Raw genomic sequence first — 20,478 nt, forward strand, 5'->3', positions numbered from 1 at the left:
AATGTTCCATATGTCCTTGGGATAATGCGCATCAGTTTCCATAATTGATAGTTAAGGGGTGCTACATATGTTGTTCACACATTCTATTTACAAATATTTTGGCTCCTCGGTGTATCAGTTACCAAGAAAAGTGCTTTAAGCATCCCTGACAACTAAGATTGTGAATTGTCATTTTCTCTTTTATTCTTAACTTCTGCTTTATATTGTTCAAGGCTACGCTTTTTAATACAAGTAAAATATTGTTAAAGGCTCCTAGTGAATTTCATCATTAATGACCCTCTTTATCTGTAATAATGTTCATCCATAATAAAGATTCTTTTGGCCGATATTGATATTACTGTATCAGTTTTATTTTGATTAGTGTTTGCCTCATATAGCTTTTCTCCACTCATTTATTTTTGATCTGTGTAATTAAGCTTTTTTTTTAAATGAGTCATTCAATAGGCGTTATTCTGTGAATAAATTACATTTCCCACAACAAACAATAAAAGAAATTTTGCAATGGTCATAATACTGAGGTTCAATTTTTTTATTGTATATGAAATAGTTTTTATAAATTGAAACTTTTATTGAGATACTTGTAGATTCACATGCAGTTGTAAGAAATAATAGAGACAGATTTTGTATATCCTGTGTGACACCATTTCCACTAGTAGCAACATTTTATGAAACTACAGTACAATATCACAACTCGGATATGGACATTAATGTAATCCACTGATCTCAGTCTGATTTCTCCAGCATCACATATAGTTGTGTGTGTGTGTGTGTGTGTGTGTGTGTGTGTAGTTGTACGGAATTTATCACATGTATAGGTTTGTGTATCCATCAAGATACTAAACAGCTGCATTACCCTAAGGATCCCTCATGTTGACATTGTATAATCATATTTCCCTGCCCCTGTCCTATCATCCATCCCTAAACTCTCAACTCTAATCTGTTCCCCATTTAGAAAATGTTGTCATTTGAAGGATATTATATAAGTGGAATTTTACGGTACATAACTTTGGGAATTGGCTTTTCTCACTCAGCATAATTCTCTGGAGATTCATCTGAGTTGTTTTATGTATCAATAGTTTCCTTTTATTGCTGAGTAGTAGTCCATGGTATGCATGCACCACAGTTTGTTTAACCATGCACCTGGTAAAAAGCATCTGGGTGGTTTCTTGACATTACAAATAAAGCCATTATGAACATTCATATACAAGTGTTTGTGTGAAGATAAGTTTTTATTTCTCTGAGATAAATACCTAAGAGAGGAATTGTTGGGTTATATGGTGTGTGAGTTGATTTCTGGGTTCTCTATGTTGTTCCATTGATCCTGGTGTTTATCCCTCTGCTAATATGACATTGTCTTGCTTAGTGTAGATATACAGTAAGCCTTAGTATCTGGTAGAGTAATTACTCCCATTTTTAGGCTTCTTTTCCATGATTGTTCTAGTTATGTTTTCATATAAATTTTATGTCTGCCCATATAGATTTTAGAACAAGTTTGTCTATGTCTAAAAAAACCAAAAACCAACCCAAACCAACAAACAAAAACAAAAACCATGCTGGGATTTTGATAGGAATTACATTAAACCTGTAGATCAATTTGGAGATAATTGGCATCTTTACCATATTCAGTCTTCCAACCCATGGACATAGTATGTCTCTCCATTTATGTAGGTCTTTCTTGATTTCTTTCATCAGCCTTGTGTAATTTTAGTATACAATCATTGTACATGTTTTTTGAAAGTGTATATCTAGGATGGAGTGTCTGGGTGGCTCGGTCAGTTAAGCATCTGACTCTTAATTTTGGCTCAGGTCATGGTCTCACGGTTTCGTGAGTTTGAGCCCCATGTCAGACTCTGTGCTGGCAGCATGAAGCTTGGTTGGGATTCTCTCTCTCCCTCCTTCTCTCTCTGCCTCTCCCCCACTCACACTGTCTCTGTCTTTCTCAAGGTAAATAAATAAAACTTTTAAAAAGTGTATATCTAGGTATTTCATTTTCTTTGAGTGCTTACAAATGGTATTGTGTTTTAAATTTTGATTTCTGCATGATTATTCTTAGTATATAGAAAGGTAGGGGCACCTGGGTGGGTCAGTCAGTTAAGTGTCCGACTTCAGCTCAGGTCATGATCTCACTGCTTGTGAGTAGGAGCCCCGCATTGAGCTCTGTGCCGACAGCTCAGAGCCTGGAGCCTGCTTTAGATTTGTGTCTCTGTCTCTCTATGCCCCTCTCCCACTTGCTCGCTCGCGCGTGCGCGTGCTCTCTCTAAAAAAAAAAAAATAAACATTAAAAAATGTAAGCAATTTGGGGGTTTTGGCCTTGTATCTGCCATCTTGCTAAATTTGCTTATTAGTTCTAGGATTTGTTTTTTGTTTTTTGTTTTTAGATTCTTTCGGATCTTCTATATGCACAAACGAGTCATTTGGAAATAGAAAGTTTTATTTCTTCCTTTCCAATTTTCATGCCTTTAATTATTTTTCTTGCCTCACTGCAGTGTCTATAACTTCCAGAACTATGTTGAATAAGAGCATGAAAGCAGACATCCTTGCCTTGTTCCTGGTTTTAGAGGAAGTATTTAGTCTTTTACTTTAAGTAAGATATAAGCTGTAAGGTTTTGGCAGATGCTTTTTATCAAGTTAATTTCTCTCTATTCCTAACTTGCTGTGTTTTTATTGTAAATGTCAGATTTTGTTAAGTGCTTTTTCTGTATTCGTTGATATAATGATGGGATTTTTCTATTTTAGCTTGTTGCTATGGTAAGGTTACATTGGTTGATTTTCAAATATTGAACCTTGCATGCCTGGATTAATTTCATTTGATTATGGTGTATAATTATTTTTTATACATTGATGGTTTTGATTTGTTAATATTTTTGTTGAGGATTTTTGCATATAAGTGTAATTAGATTTTAGTTATGTCTGTTATAAACATCAAATAGCTACATTTTTTTTCTTATTGCTCAATCTAAGAATCTCTCTTTTAACAGGTGAATTAGACTTATTTTATAACTGATATACCTGGGCTGATTTCCTTCTCTCTGTGTGTGGTCACTATCTGCTATCTTTTTCTTTGCTTCTTTTTATTTCTCCTTTATTGCTTTCTATAGGATTAAGATATTTTTCTATATTTACTTTTTATTTCCATTGTCTCCTTTCTATTTTAGTATTGACTTTGATTTTTAACATTCATACTGGACTTAACAAAGTACAAAGAATTAGTGAACTATAAGATAGATCTGAAGAAATCAGAATCTCCATTCTCATTCTGAGAATACAAGGATCTTAAAGTATTTTAATTTGTAAACAGAACTTCCAATTTTTCATGTTATTGTTTACTTGCTTTTAAGGCCCCAAATTAGTCACTATTACCAGTGATATGTTTGTTTGCAATGCAGATTTATATCTGCCTTCATATACACCATTTCTGTGCTTACTGCTACTTCTCACATCTCAAATCTTCCTCGTGGAAATGCATCTTTTATTATTCTCTCATGATGATCATACACTCTCTCAGTTTATTTTATCTTCACTCTATTTCATCTTCACTCAATTTATTTTATCTGCACCCTGGAAACTAAGTTTAGCTGGGAAAGTACAGAATTCTAAGCTGCGAGATATTTTTCTTTCAGCACTTCAAAGATAGTATTCCAATGTCTTTTGGTCTTTATTGTTACCAACAGAAGGTCTCCTTATAGTTTAATGGTCATTCTGTCACCTGTCATTGCGCCTTAGGTAATCACAGGCAGCAATGTGGCAGGTGGAAGTTTGCTATTCATTTCCCATAGTGTCTTCAGTAAGTCTCTTAATTTTCTTCTGCTGCCAACTCTCCTTTGGAGAATGGGCAGAAATAATTCTCTATTTGGGACCAACACCAAGACATACCTATCTAGTAGCTTCCTAATCTGCCTGTTTTTCCCCCCTCCCTACTATAGTTTCAAATTCTGCTGTTGGTTCTTTAGACACGTTACATATACTTATTTAATCTCCTTCAGACTGTTCTATTATTTCTGTATCATTGGGTACTAATTCACCAATTTATTATCTCTGCTGATTCTCCTTCATAGATTAACTCTTTGTGTATCTAATGTTTTTATTTAAAGTTCACTTTTAGGGGAGATCATTTCTATCTGAAGGAGCCCTCGATGCCATCAACTATGAATGTGACCCTATTTTTCATTTTTTCAGGGCTGTTGGGATTCTAGGTTCCTAGATCAATTTTTAAGTTAATTTCTAAGTTTAGGGTTTCCATATTTAGGAAATGTAATTTGAGAACTTATACCTGTAGAGGGAACAGGCTTTCGGATTCAGTTGCTCATAGAAGATTTTTTTTTCTTTTTTTTAGCCACACTTAGAGTCTAGGAAAGATAGCAAGATTTCTTGCCACTCCTCTTAGCCACTGGGCAGAGCTTTTCTATTCTCTCTTTTTTAGTGAATATGAAGCCCTTTGACAGTGCTCATTTTATGCAAGATCTTAGTATTCACTCTCTGCTTCACATGGGACCAAGCCCACATCTCCTTTATTTATAGGCCCCTTGTTCCCCAAATCCTAGCCCAGTTTGAATGTCCTCTGCAAAGTCTTACCACCATCTGAGGCTTAATTTTATGGGTTTGTGTTCCCTATTTCTTCTGATCATGGAAATTTCCCTTTCTATCCTTTGATCTTAACTGTGTATCTTTTATTCAGGAGGGTGGAAAGGTTCCATACTATTTTTAGCAGTTCTGTATTTGTATAGGGGTTCCTGCTAATTCAGTTAGTCATATAAACAAGAAGGTTGGCATATAATACATTTTTAAACCTAAAAATAATTGTTTTACTGGTAGAATATCTAGATCAGAAGTCATACACTTGCAGCTCTTGGGATAAACCCATCCCGCAGATGTGCTTTGCTTGGCTTGGACACTCTTGGCCCACACTGTTTATTGTTTTTTTGTTTAATATCACTTCAGAAGCCAACTTTTAAAAATCAAGGGATTTCACATAAGAATACAGATTTTCATGAAAAACAGAAGGATGTGGCAACACTGGGTCCATGTCCCCTCATTTATAACCCACTCGAGTTCTGCAGTACCTGCTTACCATAGCCAAGACATGTTTTCCTGGTTGTCAGAACCTCTCCCCGCCTTTCTTTGGTCCCATCTAGCCCACTTCACCCATTGACATTACCTGCGAGGCCTCTGCAGATACTCTAGTTGGCTATCCCAACCCTTGACTACAAGTCACAGCTAAGTGCCTTCAAATTGAGTTGCCCCCACAGGCAGGAACTGTGGCTGGCTTGTTCACCACTCTATTCACACCCAGCACAGTGCCTGGTTGGTGGTAAACAGTCAGGTGCTTTTGTGTTTTGAGTGAATGAATTGGATGAGTTATTCTAAAAATAAACAGCCCTACAGTCCAAACAATTCTGCGGCGGAAACCCCTCCAAAATGTCGGCAGCCCTAACGCCCTTAACGTTTAAATCCTGAGAATCATCGCGTCTTAAGTAATCACAGGCAGCGATGTAGCAAGTGGAAGTTTGTTATTCATTTCCCGTAGGGTTTTCAACAAGTCTCTTAATTTTCTTCTGCCGCCAAGTCTCCTTTGCAGAATGGGCAGAAATAGCTCTCTATTTGAGGAACCAGCACTACGACATCCCATGTTTCTCAGACAAGCTGTGCTATATATACACGTGACCTCGTATTACTAGGGCCGGTATGCAGCCGAGTCAGCATGGGAAAATCTTAAGTGCACCTGGAAAGAGACTGGGGTGTAATTTCCAGAGATGGGTTATTGAATGACAGCTTCCCCCCTCGGTCCAGTGAGAAATTTAATTTGCCGAGGACTCAACACAGGAAGCATTTGCCGATTAAAAATATGTCTAAACAGATGTTCTGCTTAGCCTGGAAGAAGGATCTTAATGCAACTGTCATTATTGGATTTTCTTGGATTACTACTATCTGGAATTGGAGTCCACATAGAAGGATGTAGTTATTTATTATGGCCAAGAGTCCTACATTTGAAGAGAAGCTCAGGGGCATCTGAAAGGATTTAACACACTGGGGGTTGGGGTGGGCTGGGGGATAAAGTCCATTTAAATTATCTGGCTTTGGGAGTGGAGCCTATTCTCTCTGAAAAAGCACAGCGGCCACAGCCATTCAATGTTCCATCTCCAGAAGAAGGCACAGGTGTGCCATAAACAGAACCAGGCCTGACCCAGCCTTCTCAAGAGAGGAACTAGGAATTTTCGATTTTTTAACTGGTCACCCCCACAATGGACGCAACCATCCCGACAGCCAAGCCATCTGCATAACCCCCACCCCAGGGTGATGGGCAAATTCATACCTTGCCTGGGAACCTTGGAAGACTAAAGAGTAGCCCCTCGGTGAAAGCAGAGACTGGATTATTCTGCATGATGGTTTTCAAACCTGGCTGCACGTGTGAATCAACTGGGAAGCTTTTTAAAAGTTCTGGTGTCTGCCCCCTGCCCTGAGGTGGCAACTCGGTCCAACTACAGTGGAGTCCAGGCATGTGAGAGTTTAAAGCTCTTAGGTAGTTCAAAAGCACAGGGACGTTTGAGAACCACTGATATAGCCCAAAAGTTGAGAGCAGGGGGTTTTAAGTTGGGAGACTTAGGCTCAAGATAAATGCTGCCATTTGCTACTTGTGTGGCCTTGGATAAGCCACTCTTCCTTCCTTCTGAGTCTTGTTTCCTGCTGCATGGTGGTGTTGTGGGCATTGAACCAGGTAATGAATGTCAAATGCCTGCAGTCGTAAAGGCTCAATGCGAGCTTCAGTAATCACTGTCAAGGTCTGCATTCGGGGACAGGCTAGAGAGAATGCCTACAGTTAGGTTCAGTGGTTACACCCAGATATACTGACATTAGTGACATTCGGGGTCTGGGAGCTGAGTGGTGCTTTGCACCCAAGTTTGTGGTCTCCAGTGCAAACAAGATTCCATTATTATTTCCTGCAACACAAAGCCCTTAGGAACCGTTACTGAAAGTGAAAGGTTCATTCTCTTTTATGAATATGGTTCTGGAAATCAGGCTCTATCAAAACAGTCACAGCTTCATTGGAGTAGCAGTTACACACTCCATTTCATTAATCCTATTAGCAGCCCCAAAATACATGCTGAGCTCTCATCGCCAGGGGAGGGAGACTCCCTGGACCAAACGGTCTGCCAGGGGGATGCTGAGTGAGCAATTCTCTGAGCCCCCCAGCCCTCCCCAGAGCTGGGAGCACAAATCCCTGCCGTCAGGGCTGAGGGGAGCCACATAATGCCAGGAAATAAACCTGCTGCTGAAGCCAGGGGGGCCGGGGCAGGGGGGCTTCCTCAGATCCTTTCTCCTGCTTGGGCGGTCTCTTTTTCTGGGGGTGGTAGGAGGGGGCAGGCTGTGATTAAAGGGGAATCTGAGATTGACACAACTTATCTTCAATTCAAACAAAAACAAGGGGCACCCCAGGCTGGCGCCTGACAGTGCCCTGGAAAGATGGAGCTAACGGAGGGAAAGCTGGGGGGGACGGGCTAGAATAGCCTGCCTTCAGCTCACCTTTGAGGGTGACAAGGGTCTCTTTCCTCGTCAGGCTTGCCCTGGATGCTTAAAGACCTGCCCATCTGCTGCTGCAATACAGAGTGGAGAAACTGGCCTAGCCTTGACATTATCCACTTCCAAAAGCCCAGGGTCATTGGAGGGTTTGTGGACTATGGATTTAGCCTATTTTAGGGGTATGAGGAGGGGTGGCTGGGGGACTATTGTCACTGTGTGCCTTAAAAACCCCAAGAAGATTTCTTGTGCAGTGTGGGTACCATGCACAGGCCAACCTACCAGAAACAGAATTTTAACAAACTGCAACAGCCTTATTCTTTCCGGTCTCCTTTAATTGTATTTCTGTGCAGCTGTTGAACAGCTGTGGAATCCCAGTCCAGAGGTGGATGATATACTTTAATGCTGGATATTATTATTCTTGGAGGTGGAGGTAGGGAGGAAAAAGTAGACGAGCTACATTCAGTGAGCACCTCTTAAATTCCAGAACCTGGCTGTGCACTTTGCAAAAATATTACCTCTAATTCTCCCCAAACGTCGTATGTGGAGTTCGAATACTCATCTGAGGTCCTAGCTACTCAGTGGCTAAGCTGGGATGCAAACCCAAGTGCGTCTGACTGTCGAAGTTTATTTGGTTGGGTCATTTTATACCAACAAACTAGTAAATACTAAGACCCCTGACAATGCCTGTTGCTGGTGGGCAGGTAAGATGCAGCGAGAGAAGGTAGGAGCTGGTCTCTGAATATGGCCACAGCTCTCATTCCTGTGAGCTCATGCTGTTTTTCACATCGAGGGGTGGAATCTATTTTCTTCTCCTTGAAGCTGGTTAGGCTTCTGTTGACCAATAGAATGTGGCAGAAGTGGCATTCTGGGTACTCTGAGTTCAGGCCTTAAGTGGCCTTCCCCCTGGGAAGCCAGCCGCCATACTGTAAGAAAAATCTCAGGTTAGACAACTAAACGAAAGTCCATGTGGAGAGAAGAGCCACGTGGAGGCACATGTGACTATAGCTTTTTTGGACCTTCCATCTGGGCCCAGCCCAGCTGCTAGAGGAATGCAGTTGGGTGACTGACCCGGCTGATGTCAGCTAAGGAAACATCCCACTGAGCCCAGTCAACCCACAGAATCTCGAAAGATAGCAAACCACTGTTTGAAGTCACAAAGTTCGGGCGTGGTTTTATGCAACGATAAATCACTACGGAAGGAAAAATTAGGTGTGGCGTCTATATGTTACTGCAGGGATAGCGAACCCCTCGAGTTGCATCCTCACACCCTGTGCTCAATTGTTAGTGCTAAGTGCTGGGTTTCTGTGGCCAAAATGAAGTGCCACTAAGATTACCAGATGTCTGGAGAGTCTGAGAAAGCGCAAGTCAAAATACTTAGAAAAAGCAAAGCAGGAAACCACAGATTTTTAAAGGGAGCCCCGCACATGGTCCCAGAAGTAAATATCCTGTGAGATACAGAAACAAATGCACATTTGTCACGTGGTCGGGGCGGGGGGAGGCGGGGCAGCTAATGAATCTGCCTTTCTCTAAAGGAGGCCAGACTGAAAAGAGGAGGATCAGCAACCCAACAGCAAAGTGAGCAGAAGACAGGCAGGAAGAGGCAAATCACAGAAGTGCGCCCCCAAATCACTGGCAAAGTCAGGAAGAAATGTTGAAAGTCACCAGCAGTCAAGGAAATAAAAATTAAGTAATAATAAACCACTGTTTACATTATTAAACATGCTGCTAGTACCTGGTGCTAGAGAGGATACAGTGAAAAAGGCACACTCCCAAGTTGCTATGGAAACGTGAATGGTTTTACCTTTTGAAATGCGTTCTAGCAACACCTGTTAAAAACAAGAGTGTGAGGATGTGTGTTAGGAATGTCAAGTGCAATGCAGCATTGCTCACGAAGGCAAAAACTTCGAATGAAGTGAATGTTAATTGACAAGGGAATGACTGGATCAATTACAGTCCATCCATATCAGGAATATTTTGCAAAATATTCAAAAGAATAAAGTTATCACAAATGCATTAGAGGAGTTTCTCATGAGGTGTTGCTGAGAAAAGCATGATTCATAAAAAGCATGTATCAAATATGATCCCACTTTTTAAAGTGATGAAGCTTGTATTTGAATATATGTTTATATCTCTACCTAAGTGTATATATGAATACATGTGTGTGGGGAAAAAAGTATGGAAGGATGCATACAACGTCATCAAGCTTGCATGACAGAGAAAAGGGTAGGGGGCGGTATGTGAAAAAAAGAAGTGAAGGAGGTAGCCAAATTAAAAGGAAAAGAATTTTTTTTCTTTACAGTTTTTAATGTTTATTTAGTTTTGAGAGACAGAGCATGAGCATGAGCATGGGAGGGGCAAAGAGAGAGGGAGACAGAATCCAAAGCAGGCTCCAGGCTCTGAGCTGTCAGCACAGAGCTCTACGCAGGGCTTAGACACACAAACTGTGAGTTCATAACCTAAGCTGAAGTCGGACGCTGAACTGAATGAGCCACCCAGTTCCCCCAAAGGGAAAAGAATGTTTTTAAAATTTCTTTTTAATGTTTATTTATTTTAGAGAGAGAGAGAGATACACACAGAGTGTAAGCAGGGGAGGGGCAGAGAGAGAGGGAGACACAGAATCCGAAGCAGGTTCCAGGCTCTGAGCTGTCAGCACAGAGCCGGACGTGGGGCTTGAACTCACGAACCTCGAGATCATGACCTGAGCCAAAGTCAGATGCTTAACCCACTGAGCCACTCAGGTGCCCCAGGGAAAAGAATTTTTAAAAACATTTAAAAAAGGATATGATAGGGTCGCCTGGGTGGCTCAATCAGTTAAGCATCCGACTTCAGCTCGGGTCATGATCTCACAATTTGTGAGTTCAACCCCGAGTCTGGCTCTGTGCTGAGAGCTCAGAGCCTGGAGATTGTTTTGGATTCTGCATCTCCCTTTCTCTGTGCTCCTCCCCTGCTCACGCTCTGTCTCTCTCTCCTACAAAAATAAATAAACATTCAAAAAAATTTTTTTAACTTTAAAAAAAGATATGATAAGTGTGCCTGGTGGCTCAGTCAGTTAAGCATCCAACTTTGGCTCAGGTCATGATCTCGCAGCTTGTGAGTTCGAGCCCCACGTCGGGCTCTGTGCTGACAAGTCAGAGCCTGGAGCCTGCTTCCAATTCTGTGTCTCTGTCTCTCTCTGCCCCTCTCCCACTCACGCTTTGTCTCTCTCTCAATCTCTCCCTCAAAAATAAATAAATGTTAAAAAAAACTTTTTTTAACTTTAAATAAGGATATGATAGGGGTGCCTGGGTGGTTCAGTTGGTTAAGCCTCCAACTCTTGATTTCGGCTCAGGTCATCATTTCACAGTTTTGTGGGATCGATCCCCACATTGGGCTCTGTGCTGACAGCCAGTGGAGCCTGCTTGGGATCTCCCTCTCTCTGCCCTTCCCGTGCTCGTGCTCTCTCTGTCCCTCTTAAAATAAATAAATAAAATAAAATAAATTATTCCTTTTGACTGGCCAGTGGTGCAATGGATAATGCATTCGACTACGGATCAGAAGATTCTAAAAATCATTCCTTTTGATACTGTGTGTCAACTATGCTTCAATAAAAAATTATTCCTTTTGCTCCGTGTTCATTTTAGGCAGAAGAAACGCCATTGCCAGCAGTGAGCCCTCACTCCTGTAGGCTGCAGGCCAGCCCAAAGCCCAGCAGCCTCTCTCCTCCAGCACAGCTTCCGAACGGGAAAAACTCCCCCAAACTGAGACGCTTCTAGTGAGACACCCCCACCCATAATCTCCAGGCTAGAATCTCTAGAACCAGGAAAGCACACTCCTGTGAGCATTAGTGTGCAGATAGACAGAAGCAGCACTATCGAGGCAGGAACCTGGCAGGTGGCCCTGGCCACAGACAACCCCACCCGCCCCCTCCCCCAGCAGCGCACACACAAGGTCTCTAGTCTACACCCTCCTCCCGAGCCCCCGCCCCAGCTTTATCTTCCCACCTTGCCTCCCATGCCCACTTGTTCCCTCAGATACCCAGTTCCCAAAGCCTCACGATCTCTCCTGTCAGCCCTTGGGGGCAGCAACTTACAAGCCAGGCACCAATGAGAAAGGTCAAACCCAGAAGGCAGAGTTTAACTGAAGACCATACAGTCCCTGAGCAACCAAACACCACCCTTCTACGGCTTTCTCCGGCAGCCAGTCCATCCTCAGTAAGAGGACACACTCCCTCAGGGCCACAGACCTCGGTGCTTCTAGTCTACTGTGATAGGAAGTAAAAAGTGGAATAAGACGTTTCCAAAGCCAAGGGCAGGGGGTAAGGGACAAAAGAGGAGTGACTGCTTAGTAGGTGTGGGGTCTCCTTTGGGATGATAAAAATGTTCTGGAACAAGATAGAGGGATGGTTGCACAACATCGTGAAGGTACTTTATGCCACTAAGTTGTACACATTAAAATGGAAATTTTATATTCTGCGAAATTTACCACAGCTGAAAAAAACAAGGATGCAGAGGCCTGGTGGGGCCTCATATTACCCTTTCTGGCTTCCTCGCTCTTGGTATTCATGGCTGTAGCATTCTGCCAGCTCTCGAAAGGCTGCTCCTCGAGCCCACCTAAAGGAATGAGGAAGAAAAGAAGCATGAGGACACATTAGCCTTCTTTGTAGGAGCACCAAGAAATGAGGGAGCAAACCTGGTCACCTGAGGGATGACCAGAATCCCTGGCAGATCAAGAAAGATTTGATAACAAGGGTTGATTGGGCCTATCACAGGCTGGGTACTATTCTAGATGTTAGGGGCAAGAAAGAACCTGCTTTTCCATAACCACGCACATGATGCACAAATTATAAACGGATTACTCTCCTTGACCAGTTCAAGGGTACTTGGAGCCAGATACACAAAGTTAACAGGCAAATCCCAGAGTCAACCTCGAAGTCAGCTTTCTCACCCTCACCTCCATCAGGAAGCCCAAATGTGTAAACAGGACACAGCCTTCTGGGGTCCCCTGGTGTGGAATGCAGGGAGAAATCATCAGTGCTGCTTTTAAATATGTGATGTGGTCAGTTACGACCTTGGCTTAAATAAGTATTTTGGTTTTCTCTTTGGAGTGAGCCTCATTTTAAAATTGCTCTGTTGGGCGCCTGGGTGGCTCAGTTGGTTAAGTGTTAGACTTCGGCTCAGGTCACGATCTCACAGTTTGTGAGTTTGAGCCCCGTATCGGGCTCTCTGCTGTCAGCACAGAACCCACTTCAGATCCTATGTCCCCTTCTCTCTTTGCCCCTCCTCCGCTTACACATGCATGAGTGCGTGTGTGTGTGTGTGTGTGTGTGTGTGTATGCACACACATTCTCTTCCTCTCTCTCTCTCTCTCTCTCTTAAAAATAAATAAATAAATAATAAAATAAAATAAAAAGAAACTGCTCTGTTGACTTTCAGGGCGCCTGGGTGGCTCAGCTGGCTAAGCATCCGACTCTTGATTTCAGCTCAGGTCATGATCTCGTGGTTCCTGAGATTGAGCCCTGAGGTGGGCTCTACCCTGATGACTCGGAGCCTGTTTAGGATTCTTTCCCTCTCTCTGTCTGCCCCCCTCACCCTGCACTCACATGTGGGCACTCTCTCTCTCTCAACATAAAAAAAATAAACATAAAAAAAAGAAATCCCTTTTGCTAACTTCATGTATTAGACTCCGCAGACACGGCCTTGGTCAAGAACAGTGATGCTTGTATTTGTTTGTGGCCAATGCTAGTGGCCATTGGGTATAAACCTCGTTCACACCTGTCCTCACCAGGAACGTGGTCAATCAGCAAATATTATTAGACCCACAGTGAGCCGAAATTGTGTGCACCAGGCGATCGCCAGGCACCAGGTGATCCAGCAGTGAACAAGACAGACGGGTGACATGGGTGGCTGGACGATAGACACAAAGTAAGAAAACAAAAGGCCACAATCGTTGTAGGTTCAGAAAACCTGAAGGTCAAAGGCGGTATGTGGTAGAGCATGGTTGGGGCAGTTGCTCAGAAAGGGCCTTCTCTGACCACTGGAGTCAAAGAAACTGACATAGAAGTCTGGGCCAGGATCAGGAAAGAATCTGGATGGGGAGTGAGCTTGCCACGTGGAAGGGCTGACAGTGGTGGGCAAGGGGGAACACGACAGAGAGGGAGGCTGGATCCACAGGGATATAGTTGCAGACAGGGAAACAGGGAGGCTGATGAACTAGATACGAGGGACTGAGAGGGGCCCCTAGTGACTCCTACATTTAGGAGTTGCGAAACTGAGTGGGCTGTGACACCAGGGAGCAGATATGAGGGCAAAGCCTATGTCCAGGAGAGACTATTATATATATGAAACCACATCAAAGCGACTACAGGACAATCTACTTGGGCAAAATTGTTTCCTGCATTTGTTTAGAAATTTGCAGCTTGCAAAGCAGTTTCCCCATATCTCCTTTGACCCTGATTAGAACCTTCTGTGGCAGAAAGGAACCCCATTTTCCAGAGGAGAAAACTGAGACACAAAATGCTTAGCCCGGGGTTGCCAGCCCATCAGGGAAGCTGGGGGCTCAGGACACAGTCTCCTGGTAGGAAACCTGATGATCTTTGCTGTGCCCCACAGCTCACAGGCTTCCAACAATGCTCGAGGTAGGGTCCCAAACACGCAATGCAATGACCTGGCCCTGAACAAGCAAGGGAGACGACCCTGTGGTCCACCGTGCAGACCGCCTCTTTCCCTCTCCTGACTATGACACCGGCAGTGGACCAGACGTGCGCTGACATTTTTGTGTGCCTTCGTCCTGTTCATTCTGCTGCCTTTCTGGCCAACTCGGAATCCACTCACACACTCCCTGCAGCTGCCGGTGCATTCGCTGCCAGCTCCCAGCCCTCTGGGTATTCTTCCAGTTGCGATATCATTTCCTCTCGGGCTAAAGGTCAGGGGAAATCCTGATGGTATGAAAATCGCCGGCCAGCACAGGAATGTGGCATGTGTGGAGTGAAGAAGAGGCTGAAGCCAAAGATCTAGGACTAGCTTAGTCTTGACTGCGTAACTGCGGATAAGACCTTGGGCGTTTGTATTCTTCATCTGTCAAATGGGCTGTTTGTTTTGAAGACCAAATGAGGTAATGGGTTTGTTTAGGCACTAACTCATTCAACAAATATTTATCCGACACCTGCTACACGCCAGATGCTGTTTCTGCTGCTCAGGATACAACACGGAACAAACTCTACCCTGACCTCATGGAAATTATATTCTGATGGAGGGTAGGGGAGAAAACAAAAAACAAATAGGCAACTAAGTATTTAAGTCAGTTGCCGATAAGCACTGTGAAGAAAGTAAATGAGGGTGAGGGGAACAGTGGGCACTAGGGATAAGGGGTTGTTTCATATGAGGTAGAAAAGCAGAAGCCTGAGGAAAGTGAAGGAGAGAGTCCACAGACAATCTGGGGAAGAACATTCCAAATTGAAAAAGCAACAGGGGCAAAGGCCCTGGGGTGGGAGTGTGCTTGGCGGTAGGGAGGCGGGATGATTTGTGAGGGGCAGAGTCGCAGGCAATGAGGCCAGCGGGCAGGGGAGGGTCTGGAGGGTTAGCTCATGTGGGGGCATTTTGAGGATCTGGCTTTCATTCTGAGGGATCTAGACGACAGCCAGGGGACAGAAAGGGCTTTGTAACTGCACCGACTTTGAATATGACCGGGGTTGTTAGTAGTGGTCAGGAGGGGGACTCAGGGGCTGGCATTTGAAAGGAGATTCCACATAGCACTACCCCAGCATGAAGGGATGGAAAGTTTAGACATGCTTGGCTCTTGCGAAAGGGGTGGAGGGAGGCCATAAATAAATAAATAAATAAATAACCTGTAAGCACAGTCTGGGTTCAAGGTTAGCTGTAGGCTGTGTTTGAGGGAACAAAAGCCAGGAGAGACTGATATTCAGCTCTGCATCAGGCAGAGGAGGGTGGGGGTCAAGGACTTCTGATCCATTGGCCTCCAGGTGCTTGGAGCTATAATAGGAGCAAAAGCTCTGGAGTTGAGGGCAGAGTGGGTGCCGCCTCCCCCCCCCAGTAGATAGAGGGGGAAAGAATCAGTGTTTCCTAAGTGGCAGTTATGGAGCTGACCGTGCGCTAAGAACAGTGCTAAATGAGTTTCTTGTATTGTGTTTTGTAATTCTAGCCTCAAAAAGACACAATGACAAAAGGACCATAAACATCCCCACTTTACAGACGAGGAAACAAGGCTCCAAGAGGTGAAGTGACTTGCTTGTCTTGAGGGTACGGAGATGGTTAGCAATGGTGATAGCTGGAGGTGGGGCCAATCTGACCCCCAAACCTGTGCTTCTTCCCCTCAGCCTCAGGACCAGAAAGAACAAGTGGGGTGCCTGGGAGATCCTGGGGAAGGGTCCCAAGGGACCCACGGCATTTTCCAGGAGACCTATGAGAGCTTGGAGCCCTGGGCAGTTAAGAACACAAATCCCCCCTCTGTCATCCTTACCAGCAAGAGACTAGAGAGTGTCTTTTTTTTTCTCAAAAGGGCAGCAAATCTCATGCTTCCAGTACAGCTAAGCCTGGGATCCACCTGGAGATAATGTGGTTTGGCCACTCCCCCTGATGAAACCCTTCCTGAGGCTCTCCACTGCCTTTGGGATGAGTTCTAACTCCTGAAAGGATTGCCTGGCCCCTGTGACAAGGCCCTGCCTGCCTCCTCCACCTGGGACCTTGAGGCTGCTACTTTCCCCACTCCTACCCAGCCACCCCAAGCTACCTACAGCACCTTGATTTCTATTGTCTTCAGCCACACCCACGTCTTCACCCGGCCAAATCCAACTGGTGCTTCAAGTGTCAGCAGGGACACTGCTTCTTCTGGGACACTGACCCACTGCTTCTCCCAAGTTTCAAGCACTCTGCTCTGTGCAGTCACAGCCTGGGCTGATTCACATCCCGTACCACAAGGTATCAGCACCTCCTGTCCATTCAGCTGATCCCTCAGTTTGGTTTCTAGTTTCTGGCATCTCAAAGAAAGGGATCTTGTCTTGTCCAACAATGAACACCCAGCACTTTGCCTGGCACATAACAGACACTCAATAAAATATGAGATGGATGGATAGATAAGTCAGGTAGGCAGTGCTTAAAAAGAGAACTCAATCGGGGCACCTGGGTGGCTCAGTCAGTTAAGCATCCGACTTCGGCTCAGGTCTGATCTCACTGTTCATGAGTTCGAGCCCCGCATCGGGCTCTGTGCTGATCGCTCAGAGCCTGGAGCCCGCTTCAGATTCTGTCTCCCTCTCTCTCTCTGTGACCCTCTCCTGCTCATACTCTGTTTCTCTCTCCCAAAAATAAATAAACATTTAAAAAAGAAGAGAGAGAGGACTCAATCATTTCTAACGCAGCCTAGCTGATGGGAAAACTTGTCTTCATCAGCTTTTATGGGGAGAGGAAAGCAGATATTCTCAGAACAATGGTTTTCAACCTTCAGTGCGATTTGGGATCACCTGGGAAACTTTTTAGAAAAATACTGATGGGGCGCCTGGGTGGTTCAGTCAGTTGAGCATCTGACTTCAGCTCAGGTCATGATCTTGTGGTCTGTAGGTTCGAGCCCCACGTCGGGCTCTGTGCTGAGAGCTCAGAGCCTGGAGCCTGCCTCTGATTCTGTATCTCCCACTCTCTCTGCCCCTCCTCCACTCATGCTCTGTCTCTCTCACTCTCAAAAATGAATAAATGTTTTAAAAAAAAAAAGTTTTAGGCAGAAAAATACTGATGCCTGGGTCCCACCCACCAGGGGCTTTGTTATTTAACCAGTCTGGGCCTGGGCTGGGCCTTGGGATTTTCAAAAGCTCTTCAGATGATTCTAAGGTACAGCCAAGGTTGAGAGTGACTACTCAGAGAACCTGTGAGAGGCAGTCTCATTTCATGATATTTTCTTACAACTAAACTCTTACTCCCCAAGCTTACCGGTAATGAAAGACATGGGGCTGGAAACAGACATCAAACATTTAAAAAAGTCGCTTCTCACATCTAAATCAATGAGAAATGTTGCTCTCTTTCAGTAAAAGCTAGCAAATGAGTAAGACAGGTGTGACTGTGGTTGGAACTGCAGGCATGGGTACCACAGAACAGGGAAGAGAAATACAGCCTGACACAAAGATTGGGGACAGTGGGGGAGGGGGCATTTAGGGTGTGGGGATATATTCTTCCTTGGGTGTAATCGCAAGACAAAAAATATTTGGAAAAAAATATGTATAAATGCTCATATTTGATCTTTGGTTAATTACCTCTTTAGTGAGAGGATATGCAAAGACCTTGTAGATTTCATTAGTCACAGGGGCTTATTCAAACGTCTCCTTTGCATAAGAAACCCAGGCTTACAGCTGGTCTCTGGGAAAGAATGCCCTCCAGGCCTTGAAAAGAGAGCTACAGGCCTGTTCACGCTCTCACTGAAACACAGCAGAGGTCAACGGCCCATGATGCATGGGGCCAGGCTGAAATGTTTCTATCCAGCATTTGCAATTCAATCCCACAGTTTCCTTTATGGAACAATTCACTAAATTCAGAGTTGTTCTTTTTTCTAATTCACCATATAATTCACCTCCCAAGTTCAATTAAGAAGCAATCTGTTAGCAACTTTGGGAGCAAGCTGCTTTTCTTTGGAAAAGCCCAATTTTCTTCCGTTCCCAACAAAAAGTAGCTTAATTATATGCATCATATGAGACATTGATGTATACACAACACTCCTCCACCATAATTAATGAAATATTAACTATATACATCCAAAGACATCTAGGCAGAAAGAGATGGGCTTGTCCAAAGCCCAAGAGGACAGTCTTGTTCCATAGATCAATATTGCTCTATTGAATATATGCTCATGCATAGTGACTATGAACTAATATTCATTAATATGCTAATTATAAACAAAGCTTTATATTAATTATTCCTTCTATCCCTCGTTTGTAGAGCCTAACATTTTTTAGTCCTTGGTTTTCTTAAACACCAGAATAACTACCATTTTTAAAGTGTTGACTATTTGCAGGTACACACCTACGTTAACCTGTTTCATCCTCAAGCTAACCCTCTGAGGTGGATATCGTTCTCATTTTACACGCAGGGCAACTGAGGCTTAGAGCAGGTAAGATATCACTGATGACACAGCCATTGAGAAGAGAGACTGAGATTCTCTCCAGATGGTCTGGTGTCGAATCCTTTCGTATACATCACACGCTAAAGTAACCGGGCCGGGACTACCTCTGCTGTCCATTTACTCACTTTGAAGACACCTGTATTTACAGCTCTGGCCCGCCAGAGGTAAACCTATCATGCATCTGCATTGCTTTATTCTAATAAAAAAAAAATCTCCAGCACAAGATCCTACAAACCACTTCATTACTAGTAACTCAATAACTCAATAACTCAGTAAACATTGGTTGAGTGTCTGCTTGGGGTAGCACTGTGCTAGGTTCCTGAACACAGGACACACAGGACCTACCTTTATGGTGCCTTCATGGCTCTGGTGCAGAGGATAAAAATCAACAATAAACAATGAGATTGTTACACGGCAGGATTAAGCACTTTGAAGAAATTACAACAGTTTCAAGAAAGAACAGTGGGGGGATGGGAGCCCAGGGGAGGCCTCTCTGAGCAGATGGCTTTTGGCCTGAGACCCTAAATGATGAAAAGGGGACATCCATCTAGGGACAGTATTCTAGCAAAACAGGCAAAACAAAACCAAAAAAGCAAAAACAAGTAAACAAACAAAAACCCAGCAAGTGACAATGTCCTGGGGAAGGAAAGTGAGTGCCGCGTGGCCGGAGCCAGGGCTGAGGGCAGCATGGCAGGCACTGGTGCCTGAGGAACGCACAGCCAGCTTGTACAGCGCTTTGGAGTGTTATCCTCACAGCTATGTCTTAAGCAGTCTTACTTTGCCATGCCCTTTGGTCATATGTAATACGCACAGCAATCCCATGAATAAGTAATATTATTCCTCTTTTACAGAAGAGAAAATGAAGGGTCATGAGTAAGTTGTTCGAGGTCACCCAGCTGGTAAGTGACTGAATTTGCATTCCAAGTCTGGCTGTCTGACTCCAGAATCCACGCTCCTAACCCGTGCCCTCTACCCCACACCTGTACAAGTGCGGTATCAGCGAGCATCTCCGGCAAGGCAGACGGGTGAAGTATCTGCACACCTCCTCTCCGTCAGTGCAAGAAACACCTGCTGAGCTGAGGTTTTAATTATTCATTAGAAAAAAAAAAAAGGGGCCAAGCCCCCTCGACAGGCTGAATTAGGAATGAACTAGTCAACCACTATGGTAATCAATGTGTAATCCTAAGCAATTCAGTGCCAAGTAAATTTTATATCTATGCCAAATTTCAAATGCTACAGAAGGGAAAGGGAAAATGAGTTAAAAGATCATTGCCAACATGTGTTAATGAAATGATTTAATATCAGCAAGTGTATAATAAAAAGGGAATTCTTATACACTGCTTGTGGAGGAGGAATATAAATTGGCAACATTTTATGAGGTAATTTAGCAAAGTGTACCAAAATAGGCAGTAAGATGACTTTGACCCAATAATATGACTTCTAGATATTGGCACTAAGGAACTGATTGGCCGTAAAGACAAAGACTATTCATCTCAACATTTTTATAATAAAGACTGTAATAACTACACCCCTCAATGGGAGGCGGGGGCTAAAGTGAAATATTATATAAAGGGAACACTATGTAACCTCATAAACTGTTTTAGAAGGAAGTTTACTAGCTGGGAAAAATGGTCATATCGTAAGTCAAAACACAGATAAGGAAATAATACCCAGGGTGATTCCAATAGAACTGGGTATGATCCCATCTTTTCTGAAAAAGCAGATCCAAAAAAAATGGGAGGGAAGTGCTGGGTGGACATACCCACAATACCCATTGTGATTATCTCTGGTTGGCAATTTGGGGGTGAATTTTATTTTCTTACATACTTTGTGTAATTTCCAAATTGTGCTCAACAGATTACTTTTACA

At 43.7% G+C, this 20,478-nt stretch overlaps 1 protein-coding gene across 1 annotated transcript in view; it reads right to left on the reverse strand.

The window, feature by feature from the left end:
• The window catches only part of TLL2 (tolloid like 2), a 127,425-nt gene that overhangs the window by 59,109 nt on the left and 47,838 nt on the right, over nucleotides 1-20,478 (reverse strand). Inside the window, exon 3 of the mRNA XM_086680518.1 lies at nucleotides 12,027-12,104. Within this exon, the coding sequence (XP_086536644.1) occupies nucleotides 12,027-12,104 (78 nt within the window). The remainder of the gene's footprint in view (nucleotides 1-12,026; nucleotides 12,105-20,478) is intronic.

The sequence above is a fragment of the Puma concolor genome, chromosome D2, assembly GCF_028749965.1.
Source record: "Puma concolor isolate L17-30 chromosome D2, mPumCon1.1.hap2, whole genome shotgun sequence".
NCBI lineage: Eukaryota > Metazoa > Chordata > Mammalia > Carnivora > Felidae > Puma > Puma concolor.